General features: G+C 43.5%; 1 protein-coding gene across 1 annotated transcript; it reads left to right on the forward strand.

Moving 5' to 3' along the window:
• Positions 1–239: 239 nt before the first annotated feature.
• On the forward strand, positions 240–25,374 carry PDGFRA (platelet derived growth factor receptor alpha). Its single transcript, XM_009642314.2, has 22 exons — positions 240–288; positions 1,719–2,033; positions 5,015–5,278; positions 5,998–6,128; positions 7,499–7,670; positions 7,777–7,966; positions 8,479–8,594; positions 9,075–9,201; positions 10,211–10,404; positions 10,866–10,960; positions 11,071–11,203; positions 15,348–15,452; positions 16,152–16,262; positions 16,551–16,704; positions 17,810–17,976; positions 19,106–19,221; positions 19,933–20,055; positions 20,669–20,780; positions 22,523–22,622; positions 22,744–22,849; positions 23,558–23,793; positions 25,227–25,374. The coding sequence occupies exons 1-22, from the start codon at positions 240–242 to the stop codon at positions 25,372–25,374; spliced, it is 3,264 nt and encodes a 1,087-aa protein (XP_009640609.1).

The following is a 25,374-nucleotide window of genomic DNA, read 5'->3' on the forward strand; positions in this document are numbered from 1 at the left end:
AGGTATTTAAAAGACGGGTAGACAAGGTGCTTAAGGACATGGTTTAGTGGTGGAATGGCAGTATTAGGTTAATGCTCAGGGGCATGGTTTAGTGATGAACTTGGCAGTGTTAGGTTAATGGTTGGACTTGGTGATCTTAAAGGCCTTTTCCAATCTAAACAATTCTATGATTCTGTGATTTTCAGCCCATTAACTGGTTCCCTCTTGCCTTCTCCTTTCTCTTTCAGTTGTCGGTAGCTATGGGTACTTCCCCATGGACGTTCCTGATCCTGGGATGTTTTCTCACAGGTAATGTTCCTCAGTCCTCTAAGCCTCTCCACTGCTACTCCTTTGTAAATCCTTATTTAAGCTTGCTTCCATTATGCCCACAATAACAAACACCAAATGCTTGCCAGCTGGCTAGGGGCTCGATTTTTCTGGCCATCCCTTCGGTAGGTTAAGACAAGAACTGCCGAGAAGACAGTTGTTTCGCCAGCCTGCGCTGGCCACTTTGGCACCCCTACAGCTGCCGTAACCTCCGCCTGGCTTGTCTGCCGGCGCAGGGAAAGTGAGCCCGCCTGCCTCCGGCTGTCTCCAGCAGCATGGTGCAGGCCAGGCTGCCTGTGTGGGCTCCCGCGTCCTCCCACGCCGCATCACCGAACCGCACTCGCTGGGGCTGCCTGCCGAGCCTCCCAACATCTGCCCAGCGAATGGTGCCGGGAGGGGAGGGCAGGGTTTGCCACAGGGTGCCAAATATAGAAAGGGCCCGTAGGCTGAGGTAACACGTGCAGGAGGGAAAAACTGGTTTCAGAGACAGTCTGGATTATTCCGGCTGCCAGTTTATTGCGCAGAGCTTGCTTTCACACCATGGGCCTGAACGCCTGTTTATCGTGGACTACCCTATCTGTCTTGCATGGGTCATTTGATAGACTGAAACAACAAATCTGTTTCCCTGGTGAATTTTCCTTTTTTTTTTTTTGGTTTTTTTTTTTGTTTTTTTTCCTGTGGGGCTTAGGCTGTGGATCCTCTAATTTTCCTTCTGGGAGTTGGACCTGCACCAGCCCACCTGCAAATTACCTAGGCTTGCAAATCTGAGCCTCTAACTGTAGATCACATCTGAAAACCAGTGCCACCTACAACATCTAGTTCAGTGAATCACAGTTTTATTTGGCTATAAACCTTCTGTACATTTTGGCTAGAGGTAGACCCGATGCACAAATTTTGGATCTAAGCCCCTGCTCTGGCCCTTTGCAGAAATAGAAGCCAGGTGTAAAATGTGGGTGTTGGTTGGGGAAGGGGTTTCTAACTTTCAATTGCAAGCTTACTCAAAGGCTGACAGAACTGCTGGTTTCCTGACCATGGCTGTAAGGACCTGTAAGACGCCAACGACCCAGCAGCCAGGCTGTGGGATTCACTGGTGTGCTGCAGAGCAGTGCTCACATTTGGGGCTGGGAAGCTGAGGTGTGGATTGGGAGCCATCTCTAACTTCACCTCTGTCTTTCACCTCTTGGTTTGGCAAACAGAAGTCAGCAAGCAAACACTTACCATTTCAAAGGGAAGCCGTTTGCCATCTATTAGACAAAGCTCTGGCTTTTAACAAGGGCAAATTTCCTGGGACATCAGCACGTCTGAAATGGTCGGAAAAACAGCTGCTCTGGATCCACTCTTGCTTTCTTTCACATCCCTACGCTGAGGCTGTTCTGTGTATTCATATGCTATTTATTCATGTCTTTTTGCAGGACCGTTCCTAACATTTTGCCAGCTTCCTCTGCCGACTATTGTTCCCAATAGGAATGAAATGGTGGTGCAGCTGAATTCCAATTTCACACTCAAATGCTCTGGAGACAGTGAAGTGAGCTGGCAGTACCCAGTGACCGAGGGAAGCCACAGGATAGACATTAGACATGAAGAAAACAACAGTGGCCTCTTCGTGACGGTGCTCGAAGTAGGAAATGCCTCAGCTGCTCTTACGGGCTTGTATGTTTGCTATTATAACCACACTCAGGTGGAGGATGGGGAAGTGGAAGGGAAGGACATCTACATCTATGTGCCTGGTAAGTGGGGGATGCCACAGCCGTACCCGGAGGTTTGGATGGGAGGGCTGAACTGTGGATGTTCAGAAGAAGCATATTGCTAGTGTCAATGTGCTGTCAGAGAAAGATAAATGACCCCAGGGCCATTTCCTAATGTGTAAATCAAGACCAGCCCTTGTGAGTCTATGGATGTGTTCCTCTTTCTCTTTATTGGTTTTCACATTTTTGGTAAGAGTTTTAGTTCTCAAGAAGAGGGACGAATTCGCAACTTCAGAGCTGAGGTCTTCTGACCGCCAGGGGCTCTGCTGTGGGAGCACGTCCAACTTTCAGGTTGGGTTTAACACCAATATTGGTCTTTTCAAGGGTGACCTGGGTGGATGTTTTGGGATGTGTACTGACCAAACCAGTGCCATGTCTGGCACTAAAGCAGTCGCCAGATGAGGAAGGCCATATCTCGTTCTTAATTCGAATTAGGCATGAACTGAGAACTGGAAAAAGCTCATGTGTGCACAGGGCCTGGGAAGTGTAAAGCAATGGAGATGTCTTGGTGGGGGTGGCTGTCACAAGGGAGGGTGAAACAAGAAGTGTTACTGCTGGCCAGTCTGATGCAAGATTAAAAATATGGTGCTGCCATGAAGTGCCCTGTAATTTTCAAAGCAAACACAGCCCTCCTAGGCTCTGTGCCGCCTTTCTCTTTAGTGGTGCAAAACCTGTTGGACCCAGAAGAAATGACATCCCTTCTTTTCGGAAGTACCTATCCCCAGCTTTGCCCTCCCACCCCCTTGTTCTGATGGGAAATGTGTTTAAAGGCTTTCCACGCTATCCACGGGATGAAGATCTTTATTGTCATAGCTGAGATGATAGGCAGCAGAGGCTGAGCCACAGCTGACTGCCTTTGTAAAGCCCTGTCTGGATGTTTCCTCAGCATTGGCTGGGGTTCAGGGGATGAGCGGCACAACTGCAGGACCAGGAAAGATCAATTCAGTAGATTTGCGGTAAATATTTTGAAGAGGAAATGAAAGAGAGAAGAGATTGCAAATCATCCTGCAAAACTGCAGTGTGTCATGAAGGGGATGATGTCCAAAACAACGGGGAAGATTGCAGAAGGGGAAAAAGTCAGGAAGCACTAACGGGACTTGTTTTAAAGGCAATTTTGCAGTGGTATTAAGTTTTTGCAGTTCATGATGTGGGATTCGAGGACAGTGATGCTTCCAAGACATTTTCGCCATTTCCCACAACAAATGGAAAGCGTTTACCCTCATTCTTGAAGCGAGAAGATGCTCCAACAGAGGCTGCAGGCTTTGGCACATGCATCTCGATTTCCAAACAGCTCTAACAAAATCACCAGAAGATTTTGTTGGTGTTAAGCAGTCATGTAACTCACTCAGGGAAGGAATATAAAAGCAAGAAACGGAAGATTTCTTCAAGAGCGTTTTTGGTTTGGTTTTTAAATGCCTCTAGACATCAGCCTACCAGATTTGCAGGGCAGAGACACCCTGTAATTTTTTCCACTCGCTAACCATCAAGATGTCATAAATGCAGAAACATATCCTTTTCTCCAAATTATAGAGAATGTTTCTGTTTCCACTATAAACTTGTCTTTATGATTGTTTTTCCTGCAATGAATTAGGAGGGCAATGGGTGGCAGCAACCCACTTTAGCCAAGGAGGCTTACGCTGAGACTTCACACAATATCCTATTTTCGCTAACAGCACACAGCAAAACAGACTAGGTGAATCCTGTTTCTGTTTTAAATTACAGTGGGAAAATGAATACATGGAGTTGGCAGTGTGTTTGGGACGGAGTGCTGTGTTTGGAATATTGCTACAAAGAGCCTGCCAGTGCAGCAGAAAGTCTATTGTTGGAGGGATTTGGATTGCTATTTATTAAATTTTATTATAAAGCTTCACACAGAAGCTTCAGGCTAGGAGGGATTATTTGTTTATTCTGAATGGCCAAACGGAGATAATTTGAGGGCTGTGCTTTTTAAGTTGGATATGTTTTGCAATTAGGTTTTAAACTCAGACTTTGGATTGGCCGGAGAGGAAAGCTGGCAAGAATTTTGTTGACTTTAAAAGAAAGAAAACTACCAGGTGTTTGTTTGCTTTCTTCTGGTTGAATACCATATTTTGCAAGCCACATGCTGTGACCATAATTAATATGTCTCATAACTGCAATGTTGGACATGTTGGAAATGCATGGAGATAAGTACCTTGTACTATTTTTGATGAAATGTGGCTTTAATGGTGTTCAGCACAAACAACATGAAAATAATTCCTACTTTTTGACATTGAAAATGTTTGGATTTTTTTTTTTCTTTTTTTTTTTTCCCCCCCTGCATATGTATTGGTTAGGAGACAGCTGCTATTATCAAACAAAAAAAAATCTAACTGAAGATGAGTGATTTGTGCCAATAAAAGGCAGGATCTTTAATAAATTTCTGTTTGCAGTGAATGTTACACCTAAGTGCAAAATCTTGTGTCATAAAAATAAGACGTTTAAGTCCAAATTCCTCCCTAAGATCTTTGCTGTACATGTAGCTTGATAGAGTTAGCTGTGATAAGTGAATTCATCTTTACTTTAGTCCCCAGAAATTGCATGAATGTTTTTCACACCCGGTAGTGATTTTCTTACTTTTTGTCACTTAATATCCTTTTGCCCTCACTGTAGGAATATCTCAGAACCAGGTATAAGGGAAAAAATAATGCTTAGTGTTTTTTGGGGGGTTGATATTTTATATTTTTCGTTCCGCATTCTGAATTGTTGACAAAGGAGCCCAAGCCCTCTCCTGTTCTGTGCTTAGGTCAAATGCCTTGCTGTGTGTCACATCAGATAGCAAAAATGAGATACTGCGTGCAATTACCGTGGCCTACCTCTGAAAAACTGGCGAAATGAACTGTACTAGTTTGAGTTACGATCTATAACCGGTCACTGATACTCGGTTCTTGTACATGGACTTACTACAAACAGGATAGTGTTTGATTACCTCTTGTTTTTTACAGACCCAGACATGCCTTTTGTTCCTTCTATACCAGAAGACCAGTTCATCCTAGTAGAAGAAGGTGATCCCACTGTTATCCCTTGTCGGACAAGTGACCCAAAAGCTGAAGTGACTTTAACTAACAGTTTAGACAAGCCTGTCTACGCTTTCTATGACAGCAAACAAGGCTTCATAGGAAATTTTCCTGCGGGCTCATATACGTGCAAAACAATGGTTAAAGGCGTGGAATTCAAGTCCGATGAGTTCCTCATCTATATTTTAAGAGGTATTTATTTTTGTTCATTCAAAAAGAAAAAAGAAGTAACAATGTTCAGCCTAGTTCTTCCCTCACACCGTAAGAGCCATATTAGCACCAGCGTTGCAGGGTTATAACAGATACTTCCCTGATGATGAGCTCCTTACTCCTGTGGTAGTGTTAGTTATTTACTTGCTAGTTTACTTAGCGGTTACATATAATTTCGATGAGAATAAAGTCTCCTTAACTTTATCTCCTTTCCCAAATGGTTGCAAGAAAAGTCTTCTGTAATGCATGTATTTTCATCCTGTTTGCTGAAAAATAACTTAAAAGACTGGTGTTTCCCAGTGGCTTCAAATCATAGGACCTCGGGTGGTCTGAAAAACAGCGTGATGCAAATATTTTGAAAACAGAGTTTTTATTGGCCAGCAATGGTTTCTCAAAGACAGTCACTGATTAGCGAAATGGGAAATCGCTTTCATATCGAGTACCTTTTCACAGGGGTGTTTGAGGTAGGACTTCTAACATTTTAAGCATAGATCATTCTTTGTAGGATTGAACTCAATGTCTGTACATGTCACTCTTTAAATACACAAAGTTTATATCACTATAAATCAGTAGTACTTCCACTGAATCTTCTAGGTAATTCCTCAGTAGAGGAACTGAAATGGAAATCTTCCCCTGACATCGCACCATGTGAAAACTGTGTACTGTTCTAAACTAAACTTGCTCTCCCTCTTTTCTCTTAGCTACTTCACAGCTGCCAGTTGAAATTGAAGCTCTTAAAACTGTCTACAAAACAGGCGAGACCATCGTAGTAACTTGTGTGGTCTTTGACAATGAGGTGGTTAATCTACAGTGGAATTATCCTGGGAAAGTGGTAAATATATCTTTTTTTTTTTTTTCTTTTTTGGTTTGAATATTTGTAATTATTGGGGAAGAAGGTGGGGTTGTAAAATAGACTTCTGTTCTCGAATGAGGACAGTGGAGGAGCAAAACCAAAGTAATTTCTTTTACTTTTAGGTTACCACAAAAGAAAGTCAGTCCCAAAAGTTAGAGTTTGCTGTTAGTAAGTATGCAAAGCATGAGAGGAAGGTGAGGTGTGACTAAGGGTCCATTCTCTGAGGGTGGAATGCTGTCTCTCAGGTCTTGTGCTGGTTCAAAAAAAGAAATGTGGAAATAGAGAGATCTAGGAATGCGTCGGACATCTGCAGAGAGCTCTGCTGCTGAAGGTCTGAACCTCTAAAAAGGCTCTCTTAAACCCTGGATTCTTGGGCGTAATAGAAGACAATGAAGAATCAGGTTAATGGACTTAATTGTTCTTCATTATACAGGTGCTAATTACAGTGACTCTTACAGTCAGTGTAATTACTCACTAATGAGAACTGCCTAGTAAGAAAATCTTAAAACGTGTGGAGAACCTTGGAAATTTTCAAACTGGCTTAACATCCTTCTGCAGTGGAAAATTTTATTCAGTGAAACTGGGTTAGAACCAGTCCCAGTCAATGGGGAATTTCAGAGTATCCCATGTAAATAATCTGGTCACTGAAGGAATGGAGTAGTTGCAATGACTATCTAACTGTGACCCCAATTCCCACCTTTTATTTAAGAGCCCAAGAGGAAAAATGATTTGAGAAGGTTTTGTTCTGTTTTCCAAGTTACACATTATAACCTTTGCTATATACCACCTTTCAAAACTATCCCCAGCATATTTTTTGTTCCAGCCTCTCATGATAACATGGTCTGCCATTCTCACCATCCATTGACTCGCAGCAGTCTTCTCCCTGCCAGTAAATTATTCTCGTTTTGAGAGCAGGCAGAACGTAGCATCTAGCAACCGGTTACTTTTTGTCTGGTGGAAGGGATAAAGATTTGCCCTATTTCATGGGAACCGAACAAATAAAATTCAAAATAAAACACCACAGCTTTTCTGCCTGAGGAGAAGGTAGTACGTAAGCAGTAAAACACGCTTTCGGGCTGCTCACCCAAGTTTTGAATGGTATTTTGTTTTGAGTGGACAAAATATGAGCTCTCAACCTCCCACCCTTCTGTGCCTGCCCCCCAAAGGGTGTATTTTTATAGACACACATTTTGTGCCTGTGGCTGAAAAATACATCCCTGACTGAGCAAACAAGTCTGCCATACAGGGTTTACATGGTTGCTCTCACTCCAGTGGTATCATAGGTCCTCAACAGTGTGTTTTCAGCTCAGTTACTTAAGTAAGGTTTTTTTTCCTTCTCCAAACTACAGAAAGAAAAAGGTCTGATAAAACTTGATGATATCAAAGTCCCATCGCAGAAGCTGGTTTACACCTTGACCATTCCTGAGGCATCAGTGAAAGACACAGGGGATTATGAATGTACTGCTCGGCATGCAACCAAGGAGGTTAAGGAAAATAAGAAAGTAGTCATTACAGTTCATGGTATAGTCTGATTTTAGTGTCCAAAAATTATTATTAACGTGTTGGAAAACACCATTCTTGAAGAATGCTGCACAGCGTTGTTTACTCAAGGCTTTTTCATTTACAGACAAAGGGTTCATTCACCTGGAGCCCCAGTTTAGCCCTCTGGAAGCTGTCAATCTGCATGAAGTCAAAAATTTTGTCGTCGATGTGCAGGCATACCCAGCTCCAAAAATGTACTGGTTGAAAGATAACGTGACTCTGATTGAAAATCTTACGGAGATTGTTACTAGTTCAAACACAGTCCAGGAAACAAGGTAAAAATATTCTTCTGACCCTTACTTTGCCATGTTGACTGGAGTTCCTCCCCCAGAAACCTGGGAACTGCTCCTGCTCTCTCTTTCCACCACAGTTTGTTGCTTCTTCCTTGGGGACATTTAAGAATAATTTCTTTGTTTTCTATGTGCCTAATCTGTCTCTTCTTACTCCCTTCACACATCAACCTCTCCAGACCATGGAAATCTTGGTTTCTGAGTGCTAAGCCTCTTCAGGCCATCCAACATGTCTCCACGCCAATAATTTCTGGCTATTTCCAATAGTGTCAGGGGCTTTGTCAGATCCCTCCAAAATGTAACTACGCCCACTTGTTTCTCATTTGTGTTTTGGTAGTTATTTACCATTTGAGTAATGTTTTTAGTGTGAGGGCATGCTAGAAATGCTGAATGCCACTACATTATAACCTCTACATACCCAGATTATATGTTGCGCCAAAGTGAAATTTTTTTTATGCCTGCCCTAAAAATACAAGTAAACCTTCTTATTTCTACAGGTTTCAGAGTATATTAAAATTGATCCGGGCCAAGGAGGAAGACAGCGGATACTATACTCTGGTTGCTGAAAATGAAGATGAGACTAAAAGATACACCTTCTCCTTGCTAATACAAGGTAAGGAGCCCCAAAGCTTTGCCCACTAGAACTGATGGCACACAGCAAAGACTTGATCCACTTACCCATTGGATTCCCTAGAGTGTTGAGACAAGAAAGGCGTGAACTGGGGTGTCTGGAGGAGTGCGTGCATGCCGAGTCCTTGGAGCTCTCGCACCCTGATCCTGGCTTTCACTTTGACTCTGGCCTTGAGCCAAAAAGAAACTTTATCCTCCCGCTTAAGTTATTCCAGCTGACAGTGGGGACGACAGCTCATTTAGTATGACATGAAGACGTGGCATAACCACAGCACTTCCTTTTCGTGGCTCTAGCTTAGGCTCCGCTCTGTCCTACAGGAGTTAAGGATCTCCTGGACGAGTCCAGCTCTCTAGCTCTCGCTGAGCTGTCAGCCAAACAATACCTGTCCTGGCTTATTTGAAATTTCAAGCTGCATTTGTAGACCCTGATGAATATTTTAACAAACTCCTGTCTCCTTTCCAGTTCCAGCCCTGATCTTAGACCTCGTGGATGATCATCATGGTTCTGTGGGGGGGCAGACGGTGAGGTGCTTGGCAGAGGGGACCCCGCTTCCCGATGTGGAATGGCTGGTTTGCAAGGACATTAAAAAGTAAGAAAAGCGGGTGCTTTTGTTGTATGAAATATGACTTTTTGCATCCTTGATTAGCTCAACAATACTGGTTATTGTACCACATTTTCCTCATCAAGGGCCAGTAAGCTATAGATAATTCTTTTTCTTTTTAGAGGCATGTTGCTTATATTTCAAGAGAGGTTGTCAGTGCCCTTCCTATTGCATCCTGTAGGAGAAGACACAATGCATCGATTCAGGAGGTTTCTCTCATAAAACTTTGTGTTCAATATGTGAACTCAGCAGAGTCCCCGTTTGAGTAAGGATCTCAAGGAGCAGCTCTCCCTCCAACCAGGGAGTTCTTACCATTTCACAGATAGCTCTGCCTCATCAACACTCTTGCAAACTTCTAAATTTTCACTTGCAATTATTTCCCCCCTAATTATAATTTTCACCTTGAAAGTATTTTAGACATGTGGAGTACTTACTCCAATTTTTGCTAGTTCTCGATTGGCTTCTTCTGTGGCTGCTGAGAGGCAGGGTTTTCCCTGGGAGGTTATCCGCCAGGGAGAGGGAGACCACGCATGGAAGAAGGTTAGGCACCCTGGGCACCTCCCAGGTGTGTTCTGCTCTCATTGTGCTAAAATCTCTTGCTGTCTGGTGGGACAGTTGTCCTTCTAGCCCTGCCCCAGGGAGCCTTGTACAGCACTAAGGTTTCAGGGAGAAACAGGGATCCTATCTCCTACTATAAGTCTATGGGATATATAGTGACACCAAGGTCTACCTATACCAGGCCTGCTGGGCTGCAAAGTCAAGCCCTCGAAGTGGAAGCAGTAATGAGGTTCATAAGGCAAATTATTCTGAGGGAAGAAAGATGTAGGCTTTTCACAGAGGTGTTCTCAAGCTTTTCTGGTCTTTAAAATTATTGTTGTCAGAAGAAATAGGGAAAGGTGATTGCTGTTCTGTTCACCCTTCTTTACCCATACCTATGCCCTATTTCCCCTACTCCAGTTTCCTAAACTCCCGTTTCCCCCATTATTCTTCTCTGCAGGTGCAGCAATGACACCTCATGGACTCTTTTGACTAACAATATCTCTGATATACACATGGAAGCCCACCTGGATGAGAAAAACATGGTGGAAAGCCAGGTGACTTTCCAGAAGGTAGAGGAAACCCTGGCTGTGCGATGTGTGGCAAGGAATGACCTTGGTGCTGTTACTCGGGAACTGAAGCTTGTGGCTCCCAGTGAGTTTGCTTTGTCCTTATGTGAAATTACAGAAGCCAGTTTGACCTCTCTCTAACACATGCCAGTTCAATCTTAATAGGTAAAAACACGAATCGTTGCAGATAAAAAAAAATGAGAATAGATTTTTTTTCCACCCTGGGACATCTGAGGATGATGCATTCTACAGGTCTTTATGGTGCATCTGTTTTTCACTTACTGTGTGGTTCCGTGATTCATTTTATCATTTTATGGCCACTGGCTATGGGATGTTCTTCTAGACAATCTCTGCATTTGGTTTTGAAAAAGGAAGGCAGAGCAGCTCTGGGTTTGGAAAGACTTTACAGTCACCAGCCCCAGGAACTACTCTTGCCACATCTGCAGGACATGGGAACTGCCATGGCAGGGGAGGTGGGTGTCTTATGTGTGTGTCATGTTCTTCATGGCTCGGGAGGAAAATATGGTCTGTCTTTTTACTCCACAGCCTTGCGATCAGAACTAACGGTGGCTGCTGCCGTCTTAGTGCTGTTGGTGATTGTGATAATTTCACTGATTGTCCTGGTCATCATATGGAAACAGGTAGTGTAGAAAAGTATTTCAGTTTGGATGCTGAGCACTGTTGGGTTTTGATCTGCTCTGAAGTCGGGCACCAGACTAATGCTTAGTTGTGCATTCAATGTGCTTTGCAGAAGCCGAGGTATGAGATAAGATGGAGAGTCATTGAGTCTATCAGCCCTGATGGCCACGAATACATTTATGTGGACCCAATGCAACTGCCTTATGACTCCAGATGGGAGTTTCCTCGAGATGGGTTAGTGCTTGGTAAGTTTCCTCTAAGGGACTAATCCCATCCTTCTCTGGGGAGAAGGATGTTTAAGGACAACTCTGAGGTCTCTGCTATTGGGATTTGCAATGTAACTCATGGCCATGAAGTCCAGAGCTTCTCTGTACCTGTCTGTTCTCCTCAGTTCCCCTACCGCATCCTCTTCTTCTCCTACACTGGTGTCAGCCTTGAGCTCCGTGTGTTAGTGTCTCCCGCCCCTCCGTTCCAGCTCTCCTCCGTGTGCCTCGCGTGCCGTGCCCACCTCCACATGGCTTAGGCAGCCTCTCCCAAAGTTAAATTTCCTCTTCAACACTCACTTCTGCTAAGGCAACCACAAGAAACACGTTAGCATCTTTTACTTGCAAGATGTTTATACACTGATGTGTAGAGGCCAAGGGAAATCTGCAAGTAGTTATGTAGATTTATTATTTTTTAAAGTATTAATCCACAAAGTGCATATATCAGTGTTGAGTAACTGCATAACTTATTTTTGTGGCTACTGTCCTTCTTCCTTCCCCTTCTGCTTTCTTCTTTTGTTATCCCTGTATTGGAGTTGATATAGATTTCAGTGAGTAATTGCTTCTTCAGGGCTGTCCCAATCTCTCATTTAAAGTGTAATGATTATAGACAATTCTAATGTTCTATCCAGATAGTGCTTGAAATCCACAAGTCATCCCTCTCTTCGAGGTATCTGTGCACCAAGATGTATTCACAAAATACAGGAGAATGAAACTAAAGATGTTTTTTGTTTGGTATATTTTAAGAAACGCACCCCCTTAGTGTAGTTCTCTGTCCCCCACCACAGAGACAGAACTGATGTTAATTCTTGAAAGAAGCAGCACAAATTTCTGGTTCAGGAATGATATCCTTTAATTAAATTCATGTTGCTAATTGAAAACTAGAGGAGGGTGGATATTTAATGGAACTATTTTATTACAAGCCAGACTTTAATTACATGCCTAAATAAGATTTGTCAGATCTGAGCTGTTAACAGACCACCACTGTGACTTTGTCTCCCTCTGACTCATGAGCACCAGCCTACTTCAACGCTTTCCTGTTTACAAGCATATTTGGCATAGTCAGTGCTTTAAAAACTAATGCTATATGTCGTTTTAGTGATCTGGATTGCACAAGCATTCCTCCTGGCATGGTTAACGTTTACCTGCTGGCAGTTTTGCCATATGAAATGCTTGCTGGGGGGGACCTCTTTTGTTTCTGGGGCTGATAATTCTGGTTTGTGCGGGTTTTCTCTCATGGAAGTGGAAGATGGCAGCAAAACAATTACACCTTTAGCTCAGGGAGGCTCTGAAGCAGGATACAAACCCATTTTGGCTCAGTCAGATGAGCATTTCCCATCCTAGCTGTCTAAGCCAGCTGGCATTTATTTGTTTTTTGAGCTAGTAGTGCCTGAAGTGCAGTGCTGTGTTAAATGCCAACTCTGAACGTTGTCTGGATGGAGCTTCAACTGGCAAATGTGGGTTACACTGCAAATTTCCCTTTGCTATCACCCCTCCACGATGTGTGTGGTTTGCTGCTGTTTAGAAGCGCTCAGCAGCCAGCATAAGACTAGGAGATGTGTAACAGAACGAGCAATGCGATAACGTAGTGAGCTCTTGGAATGCCGCTGCCTTCTTCTGGCTCTGCTGAGAAGTGGAGAGGTCCCAGCGGGACCTGGACCTCCTCCTTCAACTGAGACGGCCAAGGACAGGACCTTTTGAGGAGCAGGGTCCTAGTGCTGCTGTTTCTCGTGATCTGAGAGTAGATCTGTACAGTAGGCTGTAGAGAGGTGGCAGAATTGCTCCCATCGCTTCCCAGCAAGCCACCCATTTGTCCTGGTGGCCTTAATAAAATGAAATGCTGGTCTGATACAGAATCAGACCCATCCCCATTTGGAAAAGGCAAGTTAAGATTCAAGTTACACAGCATTTAGGGATGTGGTACCTAATTTCTCATGAGTCTAGAAACTGGATGTAGGTTATAAAAATTGTCACTTGTTTGGCTTTTGATATAGGAGAGTTATGATTTAATTCTGGGTGGGCTGATCATCCCAGTTCAATTTTAGCCAAAGAAGCATCCAGTTGACAAGGTTGTGGCTGGAACAAATTCATAGACTTCACCTTTGTATTCGCGCACCCCTGAGCAGAAAACCAGCACCTCTCTGACAGGCTCAGCATATAAGCTCTGTGGATGGGTATCAGAGACTGAAATAGCTCTCACCCCCAGGTGCTGCTACTCCACTCATTTGGGGAGCCTCAAGCTGCTGCTGTGTCCTTCCATGGTGCCTCTGTACTAAGAAAAGTAAACACACGCTGTAATTTTGGGCTCCATTGAAGGCCTCGACATCAAGAATGTGATGGCATTACAGATGCCTCCGGCTCTTAAGCAGTCAGCTCCCACCTGGCTCCAAATTCCAAGTGTAAAACACGTGGGGCTTGGGCTACGTCTGCGGAGAGGGGTGAAAAGGGGAAACAGCAGCCATCGCTCCCCGCCGCTCCGGAAGGGCTCTCACCGTCTCCACACGCACCCCAGCTAAGCAGAGGTGGTGGAGAGGGAGATGTGTGCCTCATGCTCAGCCGACAATATGGTTTGGGGAGGAATTGGCTTGTGAAGACAAGAAGATCAAGGAGCATCAGCAAATGCCATCACATTCTGAAGGGCTGCATCCTGCCATGTGGCTCCCAGACCTTTGGTCTGAAAAGTTTCAGGGGCCAAATTTCAGACTCAGGTTGTTTGAATTAGTCTGAAATTTAGTGGGAAGCTTTCTCACATCCTGACTGGGAAGAATAACCTTTGGAGTGCAGGGATCTTGAAAGTAAATTGCATAGTTTTTGTGTGCATGACAAACTACACTGTCATAGTCTCGGAGAGGTTCTTCAGTGGTAACTCAGCATACTTTAACTGTTTCTTGTGCTTGTTAATGATGCAGATAGTGTTTGGCTGGAGATTTCCTATTAAAAGCATGTATACAATAAAAGCGGGGGCTGTAGCTAGAGGGGTAGCAGAAACATATGGCATTGCATGCCAGATAACACCTTCACAAGCATAAAAGGTGGCAAGTTCAAACTGCAAATGAATGTCTAAGACAAAACGCCATATATCTCCATAGTAAAAGTCACCCTTTTCTTCCTGTGCTGGAAGTTAGAGAGTAACATAAGATAAAATACAGAGCTTGTCAGGAACATGAAAATATCCTGGCACCTGGAGCTCATATATGGGTTTGTTCACTGAGTAACCATTGCCCTAATGGACTCGCTTTTCAATATGGAACCTATGAAATATAGTATTTTGGAGTATGCTTGTGCAGTTCATAGTTCTCTAAAATCTCACTCAATCTGTACACAGTTCTGCACACGGTATCCATATCAGGATACAGGATATGATAATAGAAAATTTTTGTCTAGATTGATTTGTGGGAAGAGAAAAGTGTGTATAAACATTAGCCATTTCATTACAGCACTTGGAAATTTGCAATCAAATTTATTCAAGCATATGAAACGCACTTGTACATTAAACTTCAGAGAAGCTTCTCCTCATATGTGATCAACATGTATTTCAGCTTCTTGCAGATCACTGATGGCTCTGCCTGCCTATTTCTAAACGTGCTGCTGATGTGCTTCAGTCTATCTTACTGCTACGTGTATCCAGCTTTGATAGAACAGCTTGAAACTCCAGCTAAGGAGTTCAATTCAGGTTTTTAAGTAAAGGACACAAGTGTACTGGAGTCAGGTGCTGGCTGAGGCAGAGAAGTCAACTTAATCACAGGAGAACCAGCATTTAGAAAGGATCAAGTGAGGTTGGCAGGACAGAGTGGGAGACGAGTTTGAATGAGTTGAGTTATTCCTCAGTGTGTCTTTCCTACAAGCTCCCATGTGCAGATGTGCTTCTGGGGTTTGCTTGCTTGTTTTTATTTAAGAATTGTACTTAATGACAGCATTTCTTTAAAGTATATTTGCCTTTTCTGCTTAACACCAACAGTAGTAGTAGTAGTAATAATAATAATAGTAGTAGTAGTAGTATCAGTAGTATGGTTAAGTGAGTGTGTTCTTTCCACAGAAGAATCACAACCTGTAGAGGAGCAACAGCGGGAAACGAGGCGAATTGCTGTTACTTTCCAAAATAAATAACGCTCTCCCTTGTGTTCAGGTCGAATCCTTGGTTCTGGTGCGTTTGGAAAAGTGGTTGAAGGGACTGCATATGGATTGAGTCGATCTCAACCGGTGATGAAAGTCGCTGTGAAAATGCTGAAACGTAAGTTGTTGCGGTTCCATTTCCCAAGCTAGGTAGGGCATGTTCCCACAGGGTTATTTAAGCACTGCTTGTGTATAAATAGATTCTCCATATCTGAATTTGAAAATGAACAGGCATGACTGAAATTTAAAATTGTACTTCAGGTTGCTTCATGGCCTTTCAAGAATGGAAGTATTCAGGCTTCTGAAAACATCCAAAGTTTGGTTTTAGCTGTATGGTCCGTAGCAGCCTCAATAACTGCGAAAAAATAAAAAACTCATTAATGTTTGTGAACAAACAAAAGCAATACAACAAAGGAGAAATAGGCAGGTCTCGCGTGAGAATCTGAAATTCACTGAAGGTTTCCCGCTTCATGAGAGCTGAGAAGCTGATGCAGTGATTCTGGAGGAACCATGAGGAGCTTTCTTGTGTTGAAACCAGCAGCTTGTAAAGTGCCTCTGTGCCACCTGGGCAACCCACTCTGCCCCTGGAGAGGGACAAAGAGACTGAGTCAGCCATGGAGCTGCGTCACATGAGTCCTTTATTGGTGATTTGTGACTCCTCTCCAAGTCTTGGGAAAGCCCCTTGTCAAGTAAAGGATGCGGCCTTCTTCAGGAAACCATGGTAGCAATGCTCTAATGAGGCAAGCAAGGAGAAACCATTTGTTCTTATGAAAAAGGTGATTGCTTTTACTGAGTGGCCGGTGTGTTTTTTCAACAGCTACCGCTAGATCCAGTGAAAAACAGGCGCTCATGTCTGAACTGAAGATAATGACACATCTTGGCCCCCACCTGAATATTGTGAATCTGCTTGGAGCTTGTACGAAATCAGGTGGGTTTGGCTGATGAAATGGAGGTTTGCTGTGGAGCCATTGCTCACTCTTCAACAGGCACACAAATCTCAAGTAAAGGACTTAACAATAAGTATAAACAAACAAAAGGCTTCACAAACTTACTTGATATTCGGTAGCAGTTGCAGTCAGAACTTAGTAAATCAAAATTTATTAACTGAGAATACTTTTTATGTTTTATATTCTATTTTCCACTATTTTTGGAGTCTTTTTTTTTTTTTTTTAAAAGACTCCACTCATCAATGCATTATTTTGCTTTATTTCATCAGGTCCTATTTATATAATCACTGAATACTGCTTTTATGGTGATTTGGTGAACTATCTGCATAAGAACAGGGACAATTTCCTGAGCCGACACCCAGAGAAGCCAAAGAAAGATTTGGATATCTTTGGGATGAACCCAGCTGATGAAAGCACAAGAAGGTAGGAAAAAAGGAAAAAAAAAAGACCTACAACTTAAGGAAATGTCATTACTAAGTCTTACTCCATTCCTCTCATTCACTGGTTTAGAGACCTCCTTAATTCCTCTCATTAAACTTTTTTGCACCAGGTTTCATACCTCTGGGAAGGTTTCAGCAATTTTTGTTCAGTCTCTCTGGCATGTGTCCTAGATCCATGTTTCCCCTGTGTAGAGATGCCTGCAGTCCCAGGACCACCATGGGCTCTCCATAGCCATCTGGAGGTCCCAAAGAACATTTCTATTCAGAAAGCACAGCCCAGCGTTCCTCTTTTCTGTAAAAACATCCTTTTGCCTCTACCCACCCACGTTTTAAAAGTAAAGCGCAACTACCTGGTTTCCTTATTTCCCTGCTTGGGGAATTTCTACTGCCTAAAACTCCTTCCCTTCAAACAGCCTGGCAGAGTTTGTTCTCTAATCTCAAGTACTCTCCATTATCTACCAATGGCTTAGCTGGTCTCAATAGTTTCCTTATGGATAATGTTCATCCCATAGCTTTTTCCAGATGACAGTGAAGGAAGCTTGTCGTCATATATTCATCAATAAAGCAATGTCATAAAATTAGCCAGGATTTAGAACATGAACAGAGGTGCCTTCAAAAAATGACGCAGGCAAATAGATCAATGGACTTGGTAGCCAAGTATAGCCAGGACCATTCGCCTGAGCATGGGTTTGCTCAGCAGGACTGGATTTGTTGCAAACTGTCTGGGTGAATAAATGATATCTGTCATTTGGAATACCTTGAACTATAAGCACTAGGTAGTAATACTGGGATTCAGTGGTATTTTGGGAAGCTAGACAATATATGTTTACTGACCGTTGACAAAAGGATAAGGTTGGAGCACTTGTGTTTGACTACAGTGATACGTGGTAGCACATACTAATATGTGATAATACAGGTTATGTTGTAATACCTGACCTTCATGTATTCCCTATCAAGAAGACAGCTCTTCTATCTGACAGCAATATGACTGTACACCACGAGAGAACTGTTAGGTCTACAGGACGCTGTGGCGAGGAAGTCACCTGCACAATACCAGCTGATACACCTGCATTTTTTTCCACTTTCAGTTATGTGATATTATCATTTGAGAACACTGGAGAATACATGGACATGAAACAAGCTGATACAACTCAGTATGTGCCAATGCTGGAAAGGAAGGAGGGATCTAAATATTCTGATATTCAGAGATCTGTGTACGATCGGCCCGCTTCATATAAGAAGAAATCTATGTCAGGTAATGTAGAATTGCCCCCTCTGCATACATCTTTAATACAAATAACTCTTGCATAGATGCATATCTTATTTTGCCCTCTCTATGGATGTAAACTACTCAGCTGTGTTCTGCAAGCGTGTGAGTATAAGCTATAAGCTAAAAGCTTATGCTTGCCTTCCTCAGGCAAGGAGGAAGAGTCCAGCCGTGTGTTTGCTTCCATGCTGGAGCTCTGCGCTGCTGTGCTCTGCCCTGGGGGCTGCAGGCACTCTTGGGAAGCAGCGACTTTATCAGTCTTGGAGTTTGCAAGATTTTGAGCAATAGCAATGAACAATAATAACAGTAAATTTATATTGCCCCATTTCCACTTACATTTCATGTTAAGTGGCACTTACCAAATGCAGAACACTCCCAAATACTTTCCTGGATTATGTAATGAAGATAATGAATGCATCCCATTCCCTGGCCCTGTTCTCAGAAACCAAATATGCTTTGCTTTAAAAATAGGCACTGTCACTTCTGCCTGTAGGCCTCAGAAACTGAACCATATCCAGTCCCAGATTTACACGGCAGACTAATGTACTCAGATCGTGCTCTAGGACAGTCGGGGTAAATGAATCACTGAATTTTGACTGGTTTTTTTGCTGACATTTTTCATAAAAAACCAAGAACCGTTGCCATAGGATTCTTGACCCTTTTTGCTGATATTGGATTAGTCCCAGTGAATACTTGCTGGGAAACATAACAGTGTTCAACAAAAGTAAACGGATAAGAATGTACATGCATGCACAAAAACCTAACGAAGGCACCACCTCTAAATAAATGTTTTTGTACCTCACACTGAGTATTGTAAACAACATGTAAAATATTTCAGTGGGCCTTTTTAACTTCACCTTTTCCTGCAGTTCCCTGGGGAAAAAAATAGAGACAGGAGAAAAAACAAACCCTATATTAAATTCTGGATGTTTTTAAGAATGCAGTACGTGTCAGTGACTGATGCAGACATTAAAAGTGGTTGGTTATTATGAAAGGACTGGTTTGGTCATGGTACTCTGTTAAAGTCATCAGCTCAGAATCACGATAGGTAGGGGGAAATGGATGCTGCTTTCACACTCCACAGCACAAATACATTTTTCTCTCTCTTTTTCAATAGAATCAGAAGTCAAAAACCTCCTTTCAGATGACAGTTCAGAGGGTCTCAGCCTACTGGATTTGCTGAGCTTCACCTACCAGGTTGCGCGGGGAATGGAATTCTTGGCTTCTAAAAATGTAAGTAAATAAAAAAGTAAGTAAAAAATAAGAAAGTGTAGGAACATCTTCATGTCCAACTATGGATTTCAGTGTAGATTCTGAAAACATGACACAATGTAATATTCTTTTTGGGGTTGTAGATTCACAAATTCCAGGTTCTCATTTATCTGGCAACTGAGATCACCATGGTTGAAAAATCAAAGCAGTGGTCCTCGTCTCCCATTGCAGCCCGCGACATTCATGGAGGCGGTGTGCCAGAGACGGTGGTGGATCTAAGTAGGGTCTGGGCCCTGGCAACTGAGATCACCATGGTTTGAAAAATCAAAGCAGCGGTCCTCGTCTCCCATTGCAGCCCGTGACATTCATGGAGGCGGTGTGTCAGAGACGGTGGTGGATCTAAGTAGGGTCTGGGCAGAGGGTCCATACAGCCACAGGCCAGCATGGTCAGAAGCATAGACATATCAGTAGTACTTGATGGGTAGAAGGGGAAAGGGTGGCATCACTTTTGTCTTCTCCCCACTGCAGTGCATCTGCATGAGCCCTCGCTGCTTCTGAGGACTGATGCCTCCCTGCCCCTGCTAAGCAGGGCAATACAGGTGCCTGCTCAGTAGAAGGTCTTGTTAAGACTGTGCCCAGAAAGTCGGAAGATCTTTTTCAGGGATCTTTGCAAGGGAAATGGCCCTCGTGGAATTAACGTGTCCTTGAACAACTTAATTTCTCTCCATACAGTGTGTGCACCGTGACTTGGCAGCTCGTAATGTCCTCCTGGCTCAAGGAAAAATCGTGAAGATCTGTGACTTTGGGCTGGCTAGAGACATCATGCATGATTCCAACTATGTCTCCAAGGGCAGCGTATGTACTTCTTAATCTCCTGAGCTATTCTTCAACTGAAATGAGAAGTGTCAGTTTTAAATGCTGTTTAATGCTCTTGCCATTCAGTGTTGGTTACACTAATTGACCATTGGGATGAACGCTCCTGAGAACAATTTTTCTTCAGTTCATTAATTCCTGTAACTTCCCTAGTTCTGCTTTAAAGCTGAAGAGTACTTGGCCACACTTAATACTTCACAGGCTTATATTTTAACTGGCAAGTTTTGTGACTGCATAAATTATTAAGGAACTGTCAGTGTGATATGTAGAGTAGTGATACATCGGTCAATGACGTATCAGACCTAGATCGGCAGTGCCAGCTTTTGTATCGTGCCTTCAATCAGCCTGGTCATTTGCCAGGGATAAAATGAATACAGTTACGGCTTAATCAGTTTTTGTAGGGAGCAAATGGTAGCGTTCCTTATAATCCTAGTATCTCTGTGTTATATGGAATTAAAAATAAACACTAGCCAGGTTAACACAACTTTTCTTGTTAGAGAGAAGTTAATCCCGGCTATCAAACAACAGTTGTAATGGGAAGTATTTCTTTAATGACTAATCTGTGCGGTTTGGGGGTTCTTTCTTTTTGTTACAGACTTTCCTCCCAGTAAAATGGATGGCACCTGAAAGCATTTTTGACAACCTGTACACAACATTAAGTGATGTCTGGTCTTACGGCATTCTGCTGTGGGAAATATTTTCTCTTGGTATGTACTGTGAACACTTTCTTATGTGTAGTGATTAAGCTTTTTCAATTCAAGCTGTTCTACATAAAGTATTTCAAATTCTACAGTAAAAATACATGTGTGAAATCAACTGTTAGATATTCTTCTATATGGGGTTTCGGATCCCAGCGTTAGGTGCGAAGTAAAACATCCATACTCTCCCAAAATTCTCCTTAGATTTTTTTTTCCAAGATACTTTTTTTTTTTTTTTTTTTGCTAGAAAACTGAAAGCACTGAGTGAAAAGCTTTTGGAAAAGCTTTTGTGGGAAAGTATTGGTGTGCTGGCCCAGGATGGATTTTCTGGCTAATACAAGAAGGAACATGCTTCCCCCTTGCAACGGGGTGCCTGGGGCTTCAGCCCAGCTCAGTGGCTGGTTTGAAACAGTCTCTCCATATAGGTTTCAAAAGATCCTGTCTTAGTCCCATTACAGAATGAAAACAAATGTCAATCTTCTGGGACGCTGATTTCTCATTTCCAGGCCAGCTCTGTTCACACAGTTGGTTTATGGCAGCGTAAAGTGGTTATGACAATGTATAGCAGTTACAGACAATGTACAGTTCCCAGCCGGGAAGAGCCTGGCTTTCTCCTCAGCCTGATTAATTAGCCACCAGCTGGGCGGATGGCTGGCCTGCTTCAGTAACTGCGCGTTGCCCAGATTTACTCTGAGCAGAATTAATCACGCCTGTATGGTATCTACTACTGCCCCACGGCAACCTCAAGCCCAATGTCATTTTCTAGAATAAGTTGTCACACAGCTACTTCTCAGAAAACAGCAGTTGTGCCACGATTTATGGTATTGATTACTCTAATCTCTGGGCATCATAGGATCCTGTAAATATCCATTCACCAGCATCCCTGGGAGGCATAGGACAGCAGTTGGATAGCTCGGGAACTGAGGCACAGCTTCACTGTCCTACCTGTAAGGAAGGTTCTGAAGCCCAGTTTTAGGTGAAAATCCCACTTTTGAAAAGGCTGAGGTTTCTGGAGTAAATAGCATAGTATGCCTCCTCCGCCTGAGAAAGGTGATGTTTCTCAGAAAGCAAAGCACATCCTCAGTGGTGTTTATTAAGAAAGTCAACTTTGACACCTTGCTGCAGCACCGACTTCAGCTCAAATGATCCTTTTACACATCAGCAATATCTGTATGCTGTGGCCCCAAATGATCCCTTAACTGCGTCAGCTCAGGGGCCGAATCCAAACTCTTCGACAACCCGTGCACCCAGCATGTTAGGTGTTGTCTGTCTGTATGCTGTGGCCCCAAATGATCCCTTAAACTGCATCAGCTCAGGGGCCGAATCCAAACTCTTCAACAACCCGTGCACCCAGCATGTTAGGTGTTGTCTAAAGCTAGCTGCCCAGCTGGGAAGACTTGGGTCTGGAGGGGACTGGCTCACACTAAGGCTTTGGCCCTTACAGCCGGGATGAGGCAAGTAACTCAGGCCACGTCACCCTCGGCTGTCGTGCAGGTGCCAAAGGCAATAAAACCAGACAGAGCAAGTGACTTGCCTAAGGTTGCACAGAAGGTGAGTGGCAGAGCAGAGCCATGAGCCCTGATCTGCCAAATGCAGGCTGGTGACCTGATCCAGGTATCATCCAACCTCTGTGCCCAGTCAATCCATTCTATAAACACTCTAAAGGTTTTTTTTTCTAACTACTACCTACTTCAATCTTTCCTAGCCAAGTCAAGTACAGAGTAGTATTTTTTCTTCTCTTTTCTCTGCAGGTGGCACACCATATCCTGGCATGATGGTCGATTCTACTTTCTACAATAAGATCAAGAGTGGATACCGAATGGCCAAACCCGATCATGCTACCAATGAAGTGTACGTGTGCCTTTGGCTTTTCCACACCTGGCCAGTCTCCAGACAATTTTGGCTTTAGTTTCTGTTTGCTTCCTCATTTTCCTTTACCAGTTGGTGAAATTGGTTTCCATCTTATCCGCAGGTATGAGATCATGGTGAAGTGCTGGAACAGTGAACCAGAGAAAAGACCTTCTTTTTACCATTTGAGTGAAATCGTGGAGAGCTTGTTGCCTGGAGAATACAAAAAGGTTTGCTCTTTGGAATTTTCTTTCTGTTTTCTATATACTGTTTTAGAGGGAACTGTAAGTGTTGTTCCAGCCATCAGAGCCCACAAGCACTGAACTGGCATATCCTAACCTCCGTGAATTACGTGGTTCGGACAGGGACATTGCATGTTCGGTTTCTGCACGCAAGCTTATTGAGAGAAGCAGTTCTGCAGTATTAGCTGGGAAGCAAGAACTCTCCATTTCTAATGAACTCCTACCAACTCAATTCTTCTACTGGAGAATGGGTTTTATATATTTTTTGGATTTTCTAGGTAGTGAAAGAATTCTAGGAAAGGGACTACTTGGCCCATGTGTATAATGTCCCTATCTCCCTCTTTGGACCCTGACACCAGCAAGTTTTCCCCTCATACTCCTGACACCTCTGGACAAGCTCTGCCTGCCTCATCATTCAGTGTTGCATTTTCCCACCTGCCTTCACTCTCTTCCCCCTCTCCCTACCCCTTTTTCACATCTATTTGTCTCCTCTGTGCTGCCACGCTCACTCCCACATCATCTAAAATTTATGTGTCACTTCCTTCAAATCATTTGAAGATGCGGGGCTTCTCTATCCAGTGTTGCTGGCTCATAGGGCACAATATTTGCTGGGTTAATGAATCACAGCTACCCATCTGAAGAAAGGCAGCCTTAGTGAATAGCATCTTATGAGGGGTTTGAAATGAATATTTTCAGAGCTACGAGAAGATTCACCTGGACTTCCTGAAAAGTGACCACCCAGCTGTCACACGCATGAGAGGGGACTGTGACAATGCTTACATTGGTGTCACCTACAAGAATGAAGACAAGCTGAAGGACAGGGAGAGTGGATTTGATGAGCAGAGGCTGAGTGCTGACAGCGGGTACATCATCCCCCTGCCTGACATTGACCCTGTTTCTGAAGATGAGCTTGGCAAAAGGAACAGGCACAGGTAGGTGCGGTTTACAAATCATCTAGCCCATGCAACCCCCACCATTTGGGGGTCACGTTTCACAGACCCGCAGAATCACAGAATCGCAAGGGTTGGAAGGGACCTCTGGAGATCATCTAGTCCAACCCCCCTGCTCAAGCAGGTTCTCCTAGAACATGTTACACAGGACAGCGTCCAGGCGGGCTTTGAATATCTCCAGAGAAGGAGACTCCACAGCCCCCCTGGGCAGCCTGTGCCAGGGCTCGGGGTGATGAGGTCCCCTCTCAGTCTTCTCTTCTTCAGGCTGAACAAGCCCAATTCTCTCAGCCTTTTCTCGTAGGGGAGATGCTCCCGTCCCTTTACCATCCTTGTTGCTCTCCTCTGAGCTCTTTCTAGGAGTTCCTCATCTTTCTTGAACTGGGGAGCCCAGAACTGGACACAGTACTCCAAGCACAGTTTGGCAGTGTGCATTAACACTTTTTAGCATCCTACTCCACGTATGGTTTCCTTAGCTCTGTTGAAACTACTTATTGGGACGGCCTCATGTAAATATTGTAGTATGACTGGCCACAGTGTTTTCTGTGGGAAAAAAACTAATTTTGCCTCTTTTGTGACCGCCAGGGGAAGGGGACTGCTGGCAGGGTGCTCCTGTGTGTCACTGGGACTGCCTTGTTAGCTTGGACGAGTCCCAGTGGCTGTCTGGTAGCCCCGTAGGCACATTTTGCAACACAGCTTGCCCCTACAGCTCAATGCCTTGGAGACGCACATGAGATCTCAAGGGATTGATTTGTTCTGTGTGAGACCAGCTCCAAAATTTGGGAGAAGTTGTTTTTAATATCTTCCATAGCGTTCTTTTCATTGACAGCAGGGTATCCAGGACTTTTTACTGCTCCCTTGTTAGTTTGCATGACCGGTTCCACTACAGCACAACAGTATAACCCTTATTGTGCATGGTGGGGGTTTAATTCAGCACTTAATTTGTAGTATATAGAATTACCAACCTAGAAACTTCTTTTCTGATATTTTTGTGCTGTTTTCAGGAGGGGGGTGAACGAAGTCTCTAAGAAGAGCTATCCAGGTTAAGGTTTATTAGCTCTGTCTGTTATTATTATCCAGTCTTTTATTGTCATCTTATTTTCACCTGATGTCCCTAGATTTACCTAAGTGACCCATTGTCACAGCAGTGTCATAAAGCTATTTTTCTAATGACTCTCTGTCAGAAAGGGCTTGGAGGAACATAAGAGCAACCCAGTCCTTTGAATTTCAAGGTCGTTCATTACTTTTGAGGTACAAGATGTGTCATGTCCTAAGAAATAGGAGGTCAGAGTCACCTAAGATTGTGCTGTGGGTCAGAAAGCACGTGGGGAGGTGGTGTTCAGTTCTGCTAGGGACTGGACTACTTACCCAGCCACATTAACTGCATATTTTATCTCTGAGATGTTTGTCTCTTCCAGTTCCCAGACATCTGAAGAAAGTGCCATTGAAACTGGTTCCAGTAGCTCTACTTTTATCAAGAGAGAGGATGAGACCATTGAGGACATTGACATGATGGATGACATTGGGATCGACTCCTCAGACCTGGTGGAGGACAGCTTCCTGTAG

This window comes from Egretta garzetta, unplaced genomic scaffold (assembly GCF_000687185.1).
Source record: "Egretta garzetta isolate BGI_Z169 unplaced genomic scaffold, ASM68718v1 scaffold557, whole genome shotgun sequence".
Classification (NCBI taxonomy): Eukaryota; Metazoa; Chordata; class Aves; order Pelecaniformes; family Ardeidae; genus Egretta; species Egretta garzetta.

Coding starts and splice junctions, on each gene's coding strand:
- PDGFRA (XM_009642314.2), top strand. CDS start 240: ATGGGTACTTCCCCATGGACGTTCCTGATCCTGGGATGTTTTCTCACA. Junction 7,671..7,776: donor AGTAGTCATTACAGTTCATG/GTATAGTCTGAT, acceptor TTTCATTTACAG/ACAAAGGGTTCATTCACCTG. Junction 19,222..19,932: donor AATTCTTGGCTTCTAAAAAT/GTAAGTAAATAA, acceptor CTCTCCATACAG/TGTGTGCACCGTGACTTGGC.